The sequence below is a fragment of the Mytilus galloprovincialis genome, chromosome 1, assembly GCF_965363235.1.
Source record: "Mytilus galloprovincialis chromosome 1, xbMytGall1.hap1.1, whole genome shotgun sequence".
In the NCBI taxonomy this organism is placed as follows: Eukaryota; Metazoa; Mollusca; class Bivalvia; order Mytilida; family Mytilidae; genus Mytilus; species Mytilus galloprovincialis.
The window spans coordinates 82,612,559-82,625,767 of record NC_134838.1 but is presented as its reverse complement, the minus strand read 5'-3'; the positions used below and the strand labels follow the sequence as shown (position 1 = coordinate 82,625,767).

At 31.3% G+C, this 13,209-nt stretch overlaps 1 protein-coding gene across 2 annotated transcripts in view; it reads right to left on the bottom strand.

Annotated features, from left to right (window-relative positions):
- The window catches only part of LOC143041969 (uncharacterized), a 29,903-nt gene extending 17,958 nt beyond the window's left edge, over window positions 1-11,945 (bottom strand). The window contains exons 1-12 of one of the 2 annotated variants that reach the window (XM_076214164.1): window positions 11,855-11,945; window positions 9,804-9,829; window positions 8,975-9,067; window positions 8,200-8,298; window positions 6,199-6,297; window positions 5,439-5,537; window positions 4,677-4,775; window positions 3,734-3,835; window positions 2,701-2,799; window positions 1,301-1,399; window positions 568-669; window positions 95-184 (exon numbers count right to left, since the gene is read on the bottom strand). In XM_076214164.1, the coding sequence (XP_076070279.1) occupies window positions 95-184; window positions 568-669; window positions 1,301-1,399; window positions 2,701-2,799; window positions 3,734-3,835; window positions 4,677-4,775; window positions 5,439-5,537; window positions 6,199-6,297; window positions 8,200-8,298; window positions 8,975-9,067; window positions 9,804-9,821 (999 nt within the window). In that variant the 5' untranslated portion in view covers window positions 9,822-9,829; window positions 11,855-11,945. Of the gene's footprint in view, window positions 1-94; window positions 185-567; window positions 670-1,300; window positions 1,400-2,700; window positions 2,800-3,733; window positions 3,836-4,676; window positions 4,776-5,438; window positions 5,538-6,198; window positions 6,298-8,199; window positions 8,299-8,974; window positions 9,068-9,803; window positions 9,830-10,500; window positions 10,557-11,854 lie in introns of those variants that run through there. The other variant, XM_076214157.1, reaches the window with a different exon arrangement.
- Between the last annotated feature and the right edge of the window lie 1,264 nt (window positions 11,946-13,209).

Below are 13,209 nucleotides of genomic sequence, written 5' to 3'. Positions count from 1 at the left end.
TTTTAGTAATATGATAGTGGTTGAACTTATTACTCCTCCCAGCCACAGAGGCCAAAATTTGCTCTTAAACTGACTTTTGATATAACAAAAATACCTTTAGAATATTCATTACTTCTGTCTTCTTTATTATTTCCTCTTCAGAGTCGTTGCTTTTTATTGTTGCCATATCAAAGGGGGTCTGACCCTGAAATACATTCAAATCATTTATTTATGAATCGATCATACACATATAAACATATTTTCAAAAGCGACTGGTAAAACAGAAAGTAATGTTTGGCTATTGCATTAATTTCACATACACCTCAAATCTTTTCTCTTAAACTTAGCAATAGGATTAATTAAAGTGTATGATAGGTGGAAGTTGGCTTGATAGTGTATGGTTCGTCGTTAATGTGTTAGTAGTGTATTATTAGTGGTAGTGACTCCACCATGTTCACTTCTTACTTCACATCATATCAATTGATATTTTGACAAATATTTCATTTTAAATAGTGCACACATGATGTTGTAGAGTTTTACATTCCTTATAAATTGAGATGGCGAATAATCTTGAAGACTGGATAGTACCTTTCGTGTTTTCATCCAAGGATTGCTTCCTTGCTCAATTAGACATTTGGTTATCTCAACCTGTCTATTTCTAGCAGCATAATGTAAAGCTGTTTCGCCATCCTATAATCATAAAAAAATATAGATTAAATAGTGTGTTAATGCTAAGAAACACTATTTCAATCAAGTAAAACGTCAACGAATTTTATTAAAATAAAAGAAAAATAATATATTTTGGTTTTAAAGAAAATAATTATACTTATGGAGAAACAGCTCAATGTTAAAAAATAATAAACAAAATATACTTCACATAAATCAGTGTATTACATAAAATATATTCTTTAGCTTTATTAATCCAATCTGAATAAAGACGCTAACACTACTTGTTCTCGTCAACTTCTTTTTAATAATCAGTTGTAACATAAAACATCCTTGTCAGAAAACAAAATACATTCTTATTATATGATTCAGTACGTCATCAAGTCACATCAGATCCCAATTTATATAATCCTAACAAGTGGTTTTGTCTTCATTAAACTTCTATGATTAACAACACGATTTTCATAAAGAGAAGTATGATCAAACGGAGGAGATAATATCTGACCCAGTCTCTGGTATTTAAATCATAGACCCTCACTTCATATAACTCTAAAAAGGATATCTTGTCCATTACACCTGATTGATCCAACAGCATGATTAGTTAATGAGTCAGTATAAAGAGAAGCATGATAAGACTAATGAGAATGTATCTAACCCGGTCTCTTGTCTCTAAATCACAGCCATATGAAGCAAGATACGTGAGGATCTCCAGGTTTCCTCCCTCGGCAGCAAACATTAATGGTGTCATACCACCCTGTAATAACAACAACAATAATAAATTGAGCAATGAACGGAAATTGTATGCGTAATATATATAATCAAAATGTATTTTTAAGTGTTCGAACATCAATAAATGACCAGTATTTATATGCTAGATTAAACAGAAATAAACAACATGTATTGTTCTGTGATAATAAAACTTCAATCATGAGTGCAATGAAAACAAAACAACTTTCCTTTATGCTAGTGGGGTCAAGAAGACGAAAGTACAAAAAAAATAGACCTCAATTTAAATATTTCTAACAAGTATTTGTTGTCCATTAAACTTGTCTGATTAAAAATATGGTTTGTTTTCATTCAGTATATTGTTCAAAGTGTTCAAAGGAAATTATTGCGAATTTTGCAGACTAAACAAATGCAAGATTTGCGATATCAGGAAAAGTGTCATAAAGGTAAAGACTTCAAAATGCACCTTTTATTATTGCAATACTCTTCCATTTGCAATCTTTTGCATTGTTGAAAACATTGCAAAACTTTCGGAATTTACAGTTTTATATGACTATATTGTTAACACAACTTGTTTTCTTTAATATCTTATGGAGATGTTTTCCAATATTTTGTCAGAAAATAAATCAGAACTTGTATTTTCTGATTCAGTACAATTGAAAAAGTAAAATATGACCCCAATTCATTTATATCTAAACTATTCCTGAACTATTTACTGTCCATTAAACCTCTCTGATAAACAGCATGGTTTTTGTTGAAGAGGAATGAGATCATACTTTTTTTTACAAATTGTTATTGGACTGAAACTAGCTTTCAAGTCACTGTAAGTAGTTATATCAGTATTTTGGTTGTCTTAATTGCTTTTGTGAATTTTTTCGTGCTGATAACGATCTGATCAGTCAAAACAGTTTTTAATTTATTTAAGTTTGTTCTGCATGTTCTTATTGTGTGCTGTTACACCAAGGTCCCTGGATAGGAGAAGGATTCGGCGCCAACAAACCTAGAAACCTCGACACATTGTGTTTGTTCCTGTCTAAAGCCATGTGCCCGTGATTCAGTGGTTGTCATTTGTATCTGTGTATCATTTTCATTTGTTGTTTTGTACGTAATTCAGACCGTCATTTATATTGTTTTAATTTTTAACATTATGTCATGTCAGTGTGTTTAATAACTTGTTAAACGATATAGGTTTGATTCATTGTTGTAAGTCAAACGATGACCTACGGTTGCCAACATCTAAGTCATTTGATCTTCGATGAATAGTTGTCTCGTTTGCAATCAAAACACATCTCCTTATTTTATGATGAACAGATAAATATTGGTCATTACATCTGTTTTGGCCTCTAAGTTACTTTTCTTTGTATGTAGATGCTTGACAATCTCAAGGTGTCCTCCCTCTGCAGCAAATATTAATGGTGTCTCTCCCCACTGTAATATCAAAACATAACAGAAATCAAAAGCTGTGTCATAAGAGCAACACCGAATATTGATACTAGCTGAAGCGGAGAGAAGTTATAAAATGCAACCTCCCGTACATTTAAATAATATTTTGCGGCACACTATCAAACTTTGCCTTTGTGATTTACATAACTTTTAAAGACAATTTATGGTCTTCAGTTTTATTGGTGGGCCATAAAATAAAACGAATAAATATCTAATCATTAAAAGCATCAAACTGGCTACTTTTTTTTATCTAAATCAATCTGTGTCTCTTTTTCCCGGTACTAGATGGTATTTTTTATTCCCAGATCTACTTCAAGCTGATGCTTTACATTTCTGAATGATTTGGAGAGCAGGTCAGTTCATAATTTATCATTATACACATCGTTATACATATGCAATAATGACAGATGCATAAAAAAATAAGATTATGAATATTGGTCCCAAATTTAACAATCTCTTTTCGCTTCAGCTTGTACCAATATCTGGTGTTGCTCCCGTATGGTGAATCACTATGCGAATCAAAGTTTTTTCAACAAATCGACAAATATAAGAAAAGGTTTCATTTACTGATTCAATAAATGAGAAAAGTAAAATAAGGTCCCATTTTATATAATTCTAACAAGAATTTGTCACTTTCAAAAGAGTTTAACGTTATATCTATTTAAGAAACAGCATCTGACTAAGTATGTTAATGCAACTTGTCCTCATCAACGTCTTGTTAAAATCCGATATTTCCAAAAAAAACAATTTGACAGAAAACCAATATTGCCAAATTCAGTCGAGTATAATAAAATTATAAATAATAATATGTAATTAGAACAAGTATTTGTTGTCTATAAAACCTGTCTGATGAGCAACATGATTTTGTATTGATTTAGTATAAAGGGGAGAAAATCATACTGAGGAGGTATATCATTACCCAAGTGTCTCTGGCTTCTAAATGACTGCCATGTGACGACAAATATTTGACGATCTCAAGGTTCCCTCTCTCAGCGGCATACATTAATGCTGTCATTCCTCTCTGTAATATCAAAATATAGCATACATCAAAACTTGTGTCATCCAAAGGACAATGTTGTGAATTAATTATAAACTATAGTGATGACTCCGTAATCTCATATACCCTTGCCCGCAACAACTGAGAATATTCATGATTTTGTTTAGTGTTTGAAAACATTCTATCCAAATTTTAATCTATATCAAAAAGAGGTTCTCTTTCTTTCGATCTTAAAAAAGTTGAGTTTGAAAAATTAAAACCTATAATTAATAAATCAATATGTATATAAAATACATATTTATCACATAAATACTAAACGCTCTAATATAAATCAGGTCTTACTTCAATTTTTTTTTATATCAAATCCGATTAATTTTAAGACATGCAATAAGCAAATAATTATTTAATTATATATGAAATCATGTAATATGCACAAAAAATTTACTTAATTTCAAAAAGCAACTCTCGATTCAACATCTGGAAATCTAATCTAAATTTATCCAAAAAGTAAAAAGCCATTACTATGAAATGGTAAAAGAGAAACAAAGAAAGTTCAACAAAGTTCAAACAGGGGTTTTCAATTAACGGGAAATCACAAGACTTTGAATTTTAAACTCGTCGCATTAAGAATATGATTATGTAATGATGTAGTAAAATAATACACCAAAATGTACGAGAAACATTTAAACGAGTTATAGTATGTTATCAGATCGTTTCATATGATTATGTAATGCTGGAGTAAAATAATACACGTAAAAACCAAAATGTACGGGAAACATTTAAACGAGTTATAGTATGTTATCAGTGGATGAAACGATCAAAATAATTCTTCACCTGACCTCAATTATATAAAATATTACATCACCTGGGATCTGGTCTCTAAATCACAGCCCTTTTCTTTCAGAAACTGGACGATCTCCAGATGTCCTCTCTCAGCAGCAAACTGTAATGGTGTCATACCAACCTGTTATATCAACAAATAACAGACATCAACAGGACTATGGCGTGTAATAATAATTTTTAGAAATTTATCGTACCACATTGACCAGTGGTAGTCACGCTGTCATTTATATTCTACATAATCGCAATTTTACGGATTTTAACCTCGATCTTCCTGACTGATAATCTCCTTTCTCAACACAGTCAAGTGATATGAAAAATTACCGCGTGAAACTAATGGAGCATGTGCCGTTGTTAATGATATTGAAATGAAATTTACAACGTCGTCATAGATAAAATAGCGATAAACAGATTATCATTGGTCATCTCAACTCGATTGCTTTTCTCCCTTTCGCCGTACCGCCTTAAGTGAGAAAGTCAATCTCGTTGAAATGATCAACGATAATATAAAAGTAACAACAAATAAGCAAACATGTTTGTGGTGATATGGCATGACATTTAAAATATGTGTTAGATTAAATTAGTCTGAAAAAGTTATCACAACTTGTTTTTTGTCAAAAAACATAAGAACACCGTAATAATTTGATTCAGTTCAACGAGATAAAAATAATAAACCACTTTATATAATTTAAACGACCGTTTGTTTTCCATCAAACATGTATGATTTTGTGTTGATTCAGTATAAAGAGTAGTTTTAACAGGGTAATGAGATATTCTCTAACATCACCTGGGATTTGACCTGTAAATCACTACCCTGTGCATTCATAAACTTGACGATCTCTAAATGTCCTCTCTCAGCAGCATACATAGTTGGTGTCATTCCTCTCTATAAAATTGGACATTGTTGAGAAATGAATATAAACAAAATATGTATCACACGAATCAGTGGTCAAATAAAATGATAATTTGATTTATATTTGACATTAACAACAAACACAACAACAAATGCTCTTGTGAAATGTGAGAACTACGATCTGAACTGTCATGAAAATATTTTTAGAGAACCAATATGTAAATCAATGATGGATTTAGTTCAATGAGACAAGTAAGATGAAGTCTTAAAAACTTTATTTAATTATAATAAATATGAGTTGTTAAAGCGTATCTGATCAACAACATGAACAACAAGAAACATAAAAGCAGTAACTTTTTTTTTCTTTTTCAGTAAAACAACAACATACTTTCTATCAGTATTTTCAAAAGATGTTTTGTAGTAGCTCTGCATAATCAGTATTTTCTGACATAATAATCTTAAAATAAACTGGTTGTAATCAAATCCAAAATGACATGTTTACAAAATACTTTAAAACAATAAACATTAACTATCTTATTCAGTATATATAAGTAAAGGCCATACTATAATTATTCTAACAAATAACTTATTGTCCAGTAAGCCTGTATGATTAAAATCGTGATTTTATCTTGATTTAGTATGGACTAAAGTCTGATCACATTGAAGGGGTAACAGTTATCACTATCATGATTACCTGGTCTTTGGTCTCTAAATTAACGCCCTCTTTTACCAAATAACAGACGATTTCAAGGTGTCCTCTTACAGCAGCAAGAGATAATGGTGTCCATCCATACTGTAATATCAACATATAAAGGACATCACAAAAGAGGGACGAAAGATACCAAAGGGACAGTCAAACTCATAAATCTAAAACAAACTGACAACGCCATGGCTAAAAAAGAATAAACAACACGAACCCCACCAAAAAACTAGGGGTGATCTAAGGTGCTCCGGAAGGGTAAGCAGATCCACATGTGGCACCCGTCGTGTTTCTTATGTGATAACAAATCCGGTAAATAGTCTAATTCGGTAGGTCACATTCATGAAAGGGAAGGGGATTGTAGTTACAAAGTAAGGAACATATCCGATACCATTTGTGAAACGGTTATTCCATAACAGTCAACCAACTCGTGATGGCGTAAAATTTACGAAGGAATGATTTCAACTTCACCATTTGGAACTCTTGGTTTAATAGATTCCTTGTGAGCAGCAACCCTCTATCAAGAAAATCATGATAGGAAATGCAAGCACGGGAATATCGTATCAATTGGGAGATATATACCCCGTATGCAGGTGCTGCTGAAATGTTGCTACTTAGAAATGGAAAGTTCACAATTGGAAAGTTTAAATCATCTCTTTTGTCGTAAAGTTTTGTTTTCAACCGACCCTCATTGTCAATTTCTAGATGTAAGTCAAGATATGAGGCCGACTTAACTGTATCTGTAGTATCCTTTATCTCTAGCTCGATGGAATAGATGCGTTCCACATAGTCACCAAATTTTGAATTATTAGTGAAAGAACATCATCTATATAGCGGAAAGTAGAGTTAAAGGATATTGCTAACTTCTTATTTTTCTTCTTAAGAAGTTCCTGCATTAAGTCAGCCTCATAATAATAAAGAAACAAGTCGGCAAGTAGAGGGGCACATTTTGTTCCCATTGGAATGCCGACAGTTTGTTGAAAAACACGTCCTCCGAACGTAACAAATATGTTGTCAATCAAGAAATCAAGCATCTTGATAATATCAGTTTCAGAGAATTTTTTGTTTGAATCAGAGTGATCCTTTACAAAGTAGGATTTATCCCTCCCTAAGACAAGATACTTGTATCTACGTTGGTCATTCTTTTTTATGAAGTAAAGCAATACCAACTCTTTTAATTTGTCTCTTAGTTTGGAATGTGGAATACTGGTGTAAAGAGTAGAAAAGTCAAATGTTTTAATACTGTTACAAGATGAAAGAGAGTTAGATTGTATGTACTCTAAAAGAAATTTTTAAGTATCCACATCTGATTCAACTTGTGTTATCACTCGACAATGTAGTGAAATGAATATAGATAAAATATATATTGCATAAATTAGTAGTAAAAACTGAATAAAAATTGACAGTTACACTTGTATTCATTATAAACAATAAATAAACGACATGGTAAATTTTGAAATCTCAGAAAACCCATTAGTGATGTGAACAACATATTCTTTTTTATAAATATTACCAATATGTATATCAATGAATTACTGACAGGTCTGCCAATTTTAAATCCGGTTTTGCCCCGACAATATATAGCCATAGAGGTGAAAGTAGTCTAACACATAGATAATCTATCAATTAATCAACTAGTACATTGAAGCGAGTAAAATAAAATAACGCTTTAAATAATTCTAGCAAGTATGTATGGTTCTGTTGACATGTCTGCGTAACAGCAAGAAATAACGATTGTTCAGTATAATGAGGATTAAAAGAAGTCTCCCTTTTTATATAGATTAGACTGTTGGTTTTCTCGTTTGGATGGTTTAATACTAGTCGTTTTGGTGTTTTTTATAGCTCGCTGTTCGATTTGAGCGAATGCTCCGTGTTTAAGGCTGTACTTTGACCTATAATGGTTTACTTTTACAAATTGTGACATGGATGGAGAATTGTCTCATTAGCACTCTACCACATCTTATATCTATTAGAAGATAGCATCGATAACATCACCTTGTCTCTAGTCTCTAAAATACTGCCCTGTTCAGCAAGGTAGCGAACAATCTGAAGGTGTCCAGCCTGAGCAGCAACCATGACCGGTGTCTTTCCCCACTGTAATATCAATATATAACTAACATCAAAATGTGTGTCATAAACTGAACATTGTTGTATAGAGATAAACGCAATATAAACAGCAGTGGTCAAAATTAAATAAAATGGCCAGTCAAGCTATTTTACTCCATTAAAATACGAAACAAACAACATAGTTTGATATGAAATGTCAAAACTTCATTCAGAACTGCTATATAATTATTTTTTTCGGCAAATGTAAACAATACATTGTATGTTATAAACTAATGTAGATCGTTTTGTCATTTTCGCTTGGTCATGATATTTTCCGTTCGTCTTCTACGTATGTGTTTTGATTGTCTCTTTGGTATGTTCTCCACTTTAACTAAAGTATAATTAAGGCAGACATCAGTGATTAATATACCAATTTATCACGTGGTGTGTTAAAACAGGAATTGCATACATTAGTGGGTAGTGTTTTATAATGATTTTTCTCACTGTTTGTGTTATTACAACAGTGTTGTATATTCATGTTGTGTAATGGTGTTTCTCAATGACTGTGTTGAATACAGGAATACCTGCAATAACAAGCAATAGTATTATTCCTAATAAAAATAAAATCATTTAACAATAATAAGGGCGTTTTTCTAATTATCAATATTGTGTATACTGTATAATAAATACCTTAATATGTTTTAAATATTTTTACTTTACTTACAAAACTTCCATTTGTGTATTCTAAATTTGCTCCATTCTTTACATATAATTCTACGTCTTCAATATTCCCATCCTGAGCAGCTGTAAGAAGTTTCTGTAAGTAAAACAAAGCTATTGTATTCCCTCTTGAACATACAAATGTATTACAAAGATAACATATAAAAGTCACAGTTTACAGTTTCAAAATTTTATATCAAATCTCAGTGACTGACTACCAAGCGAGAGTGCTGATTGCTATCTATAATTTCAGTGGTTTTAAAGACTCTAGACAATTATGTATTGTATTGTGCTTAAGTATGGCTTTTTAAAATTGTGTAATTGTAAAATGTATAAGATGTCCCTTTCTTTCTATCTCAGCAGAGAATGCGCCACACATGTATCAGATAGTACACTTTATAGGCCTCAGTGAGTATTGTACACCCCGGGTTGTACACTTGAACATGTCTAAACAGTCTATTGATTTAATAGAATACTATACATTTGTATATGTTTGTAAGGTTTATAAACATCTGTGAATACTTTACACTTGTATCTCTATTACAGTCTATGGATTTCGAAAAGTAGTGCACACTTGTATATGTTTGTCTAGTGAGTAAAGATTCCGTTAAGAATATTGTACACTTGCATATGTGTGTATAGTGAGTCTATAATCCTTTGAGAATATTGTACACTTCTATTTGTTTGTACAGTGATTCTATAGACTATGGAAATATTTTACAAATGTATATGTTTGTACATTCTATAGACCGATTAGAGAACAGTACACTGTTTGTAACAGTAAGTCACATGAGTCGGGATATGAACATTAAAATTTAGGGAGAAAATCTTACCTCATTCCAACTTTCCATATTTCATCCTGCAAAAAGTAACAAAAACGTTACATAAACAGATTTAGTTCTATGCATAATGTGTTAATCAATGATTTCGGCATGATGCAATAATTTGATTGTGATCTTCTACAAGTTTGTAAAGCTTCATCAATACCAGACCAGTTAGAAACCAGGAGATGAGCAGACATATCACATGGACAGTATATTGAAGTACATTGACGAGGCATATAGACATATGGACTATATTATTTGATTTTAATCTCTTAACTTGCTGCGATGTCGTTATGGAAGAGTAAGACAGACAATGTGCATGTATTGATTGGTTGACCGCTGTTTGCGTCTCGTCCGGTGCAAAATATCAATGCGAATTCGGGTTTTGAAGTAGGTTAATGTGAGAAAGTCTCTTTTAATATTTTAGACAACCAAAACAATATATGTACAACATCAACTGTTAAGTATGCAATATACTGACAAGACACAAAATAACATATTCGACCCCTAGAATATTTTCTTTCAAGCTATTAACAATGAGGTACACGATACACTGATAACGTTCATCGACATCTCCTTATATCATATCAGAGTCATAAACTTGATAATCTGAGTATATGTGTATGTGGAGTATCACATAGCTCTGACATCGGATAGTAAAATAACAAAATGTAAAACAAATCATATGAGACAAACTGCAGCTTACCGCCGAATCTTCTTCCGTCCTTCAGATTAGCCTCTCATAAATTATCTAATGACTAGCTAGAAATAAGAAACCTCAACCATTCTTAAATTTTTTTTAAAGTTTATATCAAATTAATTTCAGATTCATTATCTTATGTTTTGAAGAGCTGTACTAAAAAATCTTATTAGATATAGCTACAATAATATCAGATTATTGAACGACAATAGTGGAACTTCTGTCAGGTGGAACAAATATACGTTGACAGTCTCCATATAAGATGTATTATCAGACCTAGGTATATATATCAACAAAGGGCAGTAAGCTCGAGGGCTGACATCAACAGAGGACTGATAAGATATCTGATACCAAGAAAAATCGCATGTTGTCCTTTTATAACAGTATTTTTGATTAGTTTTCTCGTTTGAATTGTTTTACATTGTCTTATCGGGGCCTTTTATAGCTGACTATGCGGTATGGTCTTTGCTCATTGTTGAAGGCCGTACGGTGACCTGTAGTTGTTAATGTCTGTGTCATTTTGGTCTTTTGTGGATAGTTGTCTCATTGGCAATCATACCACATCTTCTTTTTTATATTTGATTTAAAATTTATCATTCTCAACTGCCTTTTTTTACTGCAAGTCAACAACAGAGGCAATTTAATATATTTATCATTATATTGAAAACATAATTAAGCATAAAATAATTTAACTACAAAGTTCAAATTTATTATTTTGACCTCATAAAATGTATAAAACATTTTAGATAAGCATCAAATTATGAAAACGGTAAAGTTTTAAAACTATACAAAAAACGCCTTATAAATGGTATTATTTCTTATAGTACATGTATATTTTCCGGTTTCTAAATATTGGTTTTACGTCCTACATTGTTGGGTTTGTTTTAATTGAAACCAGTATCATTTGGATATATCTTCCGGAATTTGCCGAGTTAAAACGAATAACCATGTGATAATCTTACGTGGAGAAATGTAATACAATATAAATTTGAGGTATCTAAATGCTGAAGAAGTGACGAACAACCCTACGTTTTGACATTTGCAAAAAACAGTGGTAGCAAGGTGCCACAGTAAAATAACACAAAAATCACTCGGACTTATATTTGGTTATGAAACGTCATAGTAAGAGTAGCACAATTTCAGCGTAAACGGATTTCCTTGTGAAAATTGCATTCATGTTATACGTAATGAATATAATTAATAGAAGTGCAACTGATAATATGTCGTTCATTATGGAAACCCGGAAATATATAGATCGTTATTTTACTGTGTTCAAATAGTCAAATAAAATAGCTGAAATGATTGCTAGTACTTAAAAAGGTTCATAAATATCAGAAATAATTTTAAATTGAATACCTACATTTTAAAGCAGTTGACATATCATCTTCTTGGTTTAACCAGTGTTTGTGCATAATGTAAGCGGTATGATACTGAGAAGGCAGGAAATGGATGATCTAAAACTCGGATGTTGAAAAATTACGGAAGAGTTTAATTGACATATTATATAAATATATATAAATTACAAATTTATACGGATTTTTTTAAATAAACAAATAAAATCTTCCTCGTAAAATATATTAAAAGATTGATTATGAAATGCAGAATCTTGTTTAAACAAAACAAATAAAAAAAATGAGTCTGGCGTATTAAATTATAATCCTGGTACCTTTGATAACTAATTATAGCGATATAACACACGGCAATTCTCACAATTATTATTGTAATGTATTAAGAACAATCTTAATACATTACAATAATATATTAAGAACTAACAAAAAGAATTTAGTATAATTAATTATCATATTTTTTTTATATCTTATTATTAGTTGGGGGTAAACATTGAGCGTTCCTAATGAGTCTTTTTGTAGACGAAAAGAAAGTCTGGCGTACAAGATTATTTGCCTGGTATCTTTTATGAGTTTGTTTAGCCCGTAAAAGCTTCCAAATATTTTTTTTTGAAAATAAATTCCATACAAGATTTACATAGTTATTGATACAACTTTAACCACAGACTAGACCTAAATGATGATGTCGCCGACAACGTTGAAATGTGGAATAGTTATGTTCGCAGATAAGGGAATTGATAAATATCGTACATGTTTTGTAGTTCGTTATTGCTTTAAAAGAGTGTCAGTTATCTTTGATTTTTAAGTTTGTTTATTTTTGTTTTGCAGACGCCTTTTATAAATGTTGATAATTTATTATGAACATATTCACTTTCTATTAAAATTTTCTCACCTCAAAATTAAAAAAAAAATATTGCAGTTATGCCTTATCTAATTACGTGTACTTTAAATGGCCTTTTTAACTTGTTTAATTCGAGCGTAAATGATTTTTTTGCAGATAAAACGGGTATCTGACATACAAAATAATAAGCCTTGTACCTGATGATAGTTTAAAAAAAAACAAGTTCAACCCATCCTTTTTATATTAACTTGGAGTTTGGTATTTTTGTTAATAGCTATTTTAATGCGTTGACATCTCAGATACATGTGTATTGATAGGTCAATTATCGAAAGGATTTGTTTCTGTATGGAATATAAATCTGCCCTTCAAGTAGTCTGCATTGTTTCATCATTATAAGGCAGGGATGTCGGGATTTTACGATTTGAATAAACAGAATGATTGTGATTATAACACATTGTTGACTGCTGTATTCCTATTTTTGACATTTTACCTATTAAGTCTGTTTGTTTGGTTCACACATCGTTGTCT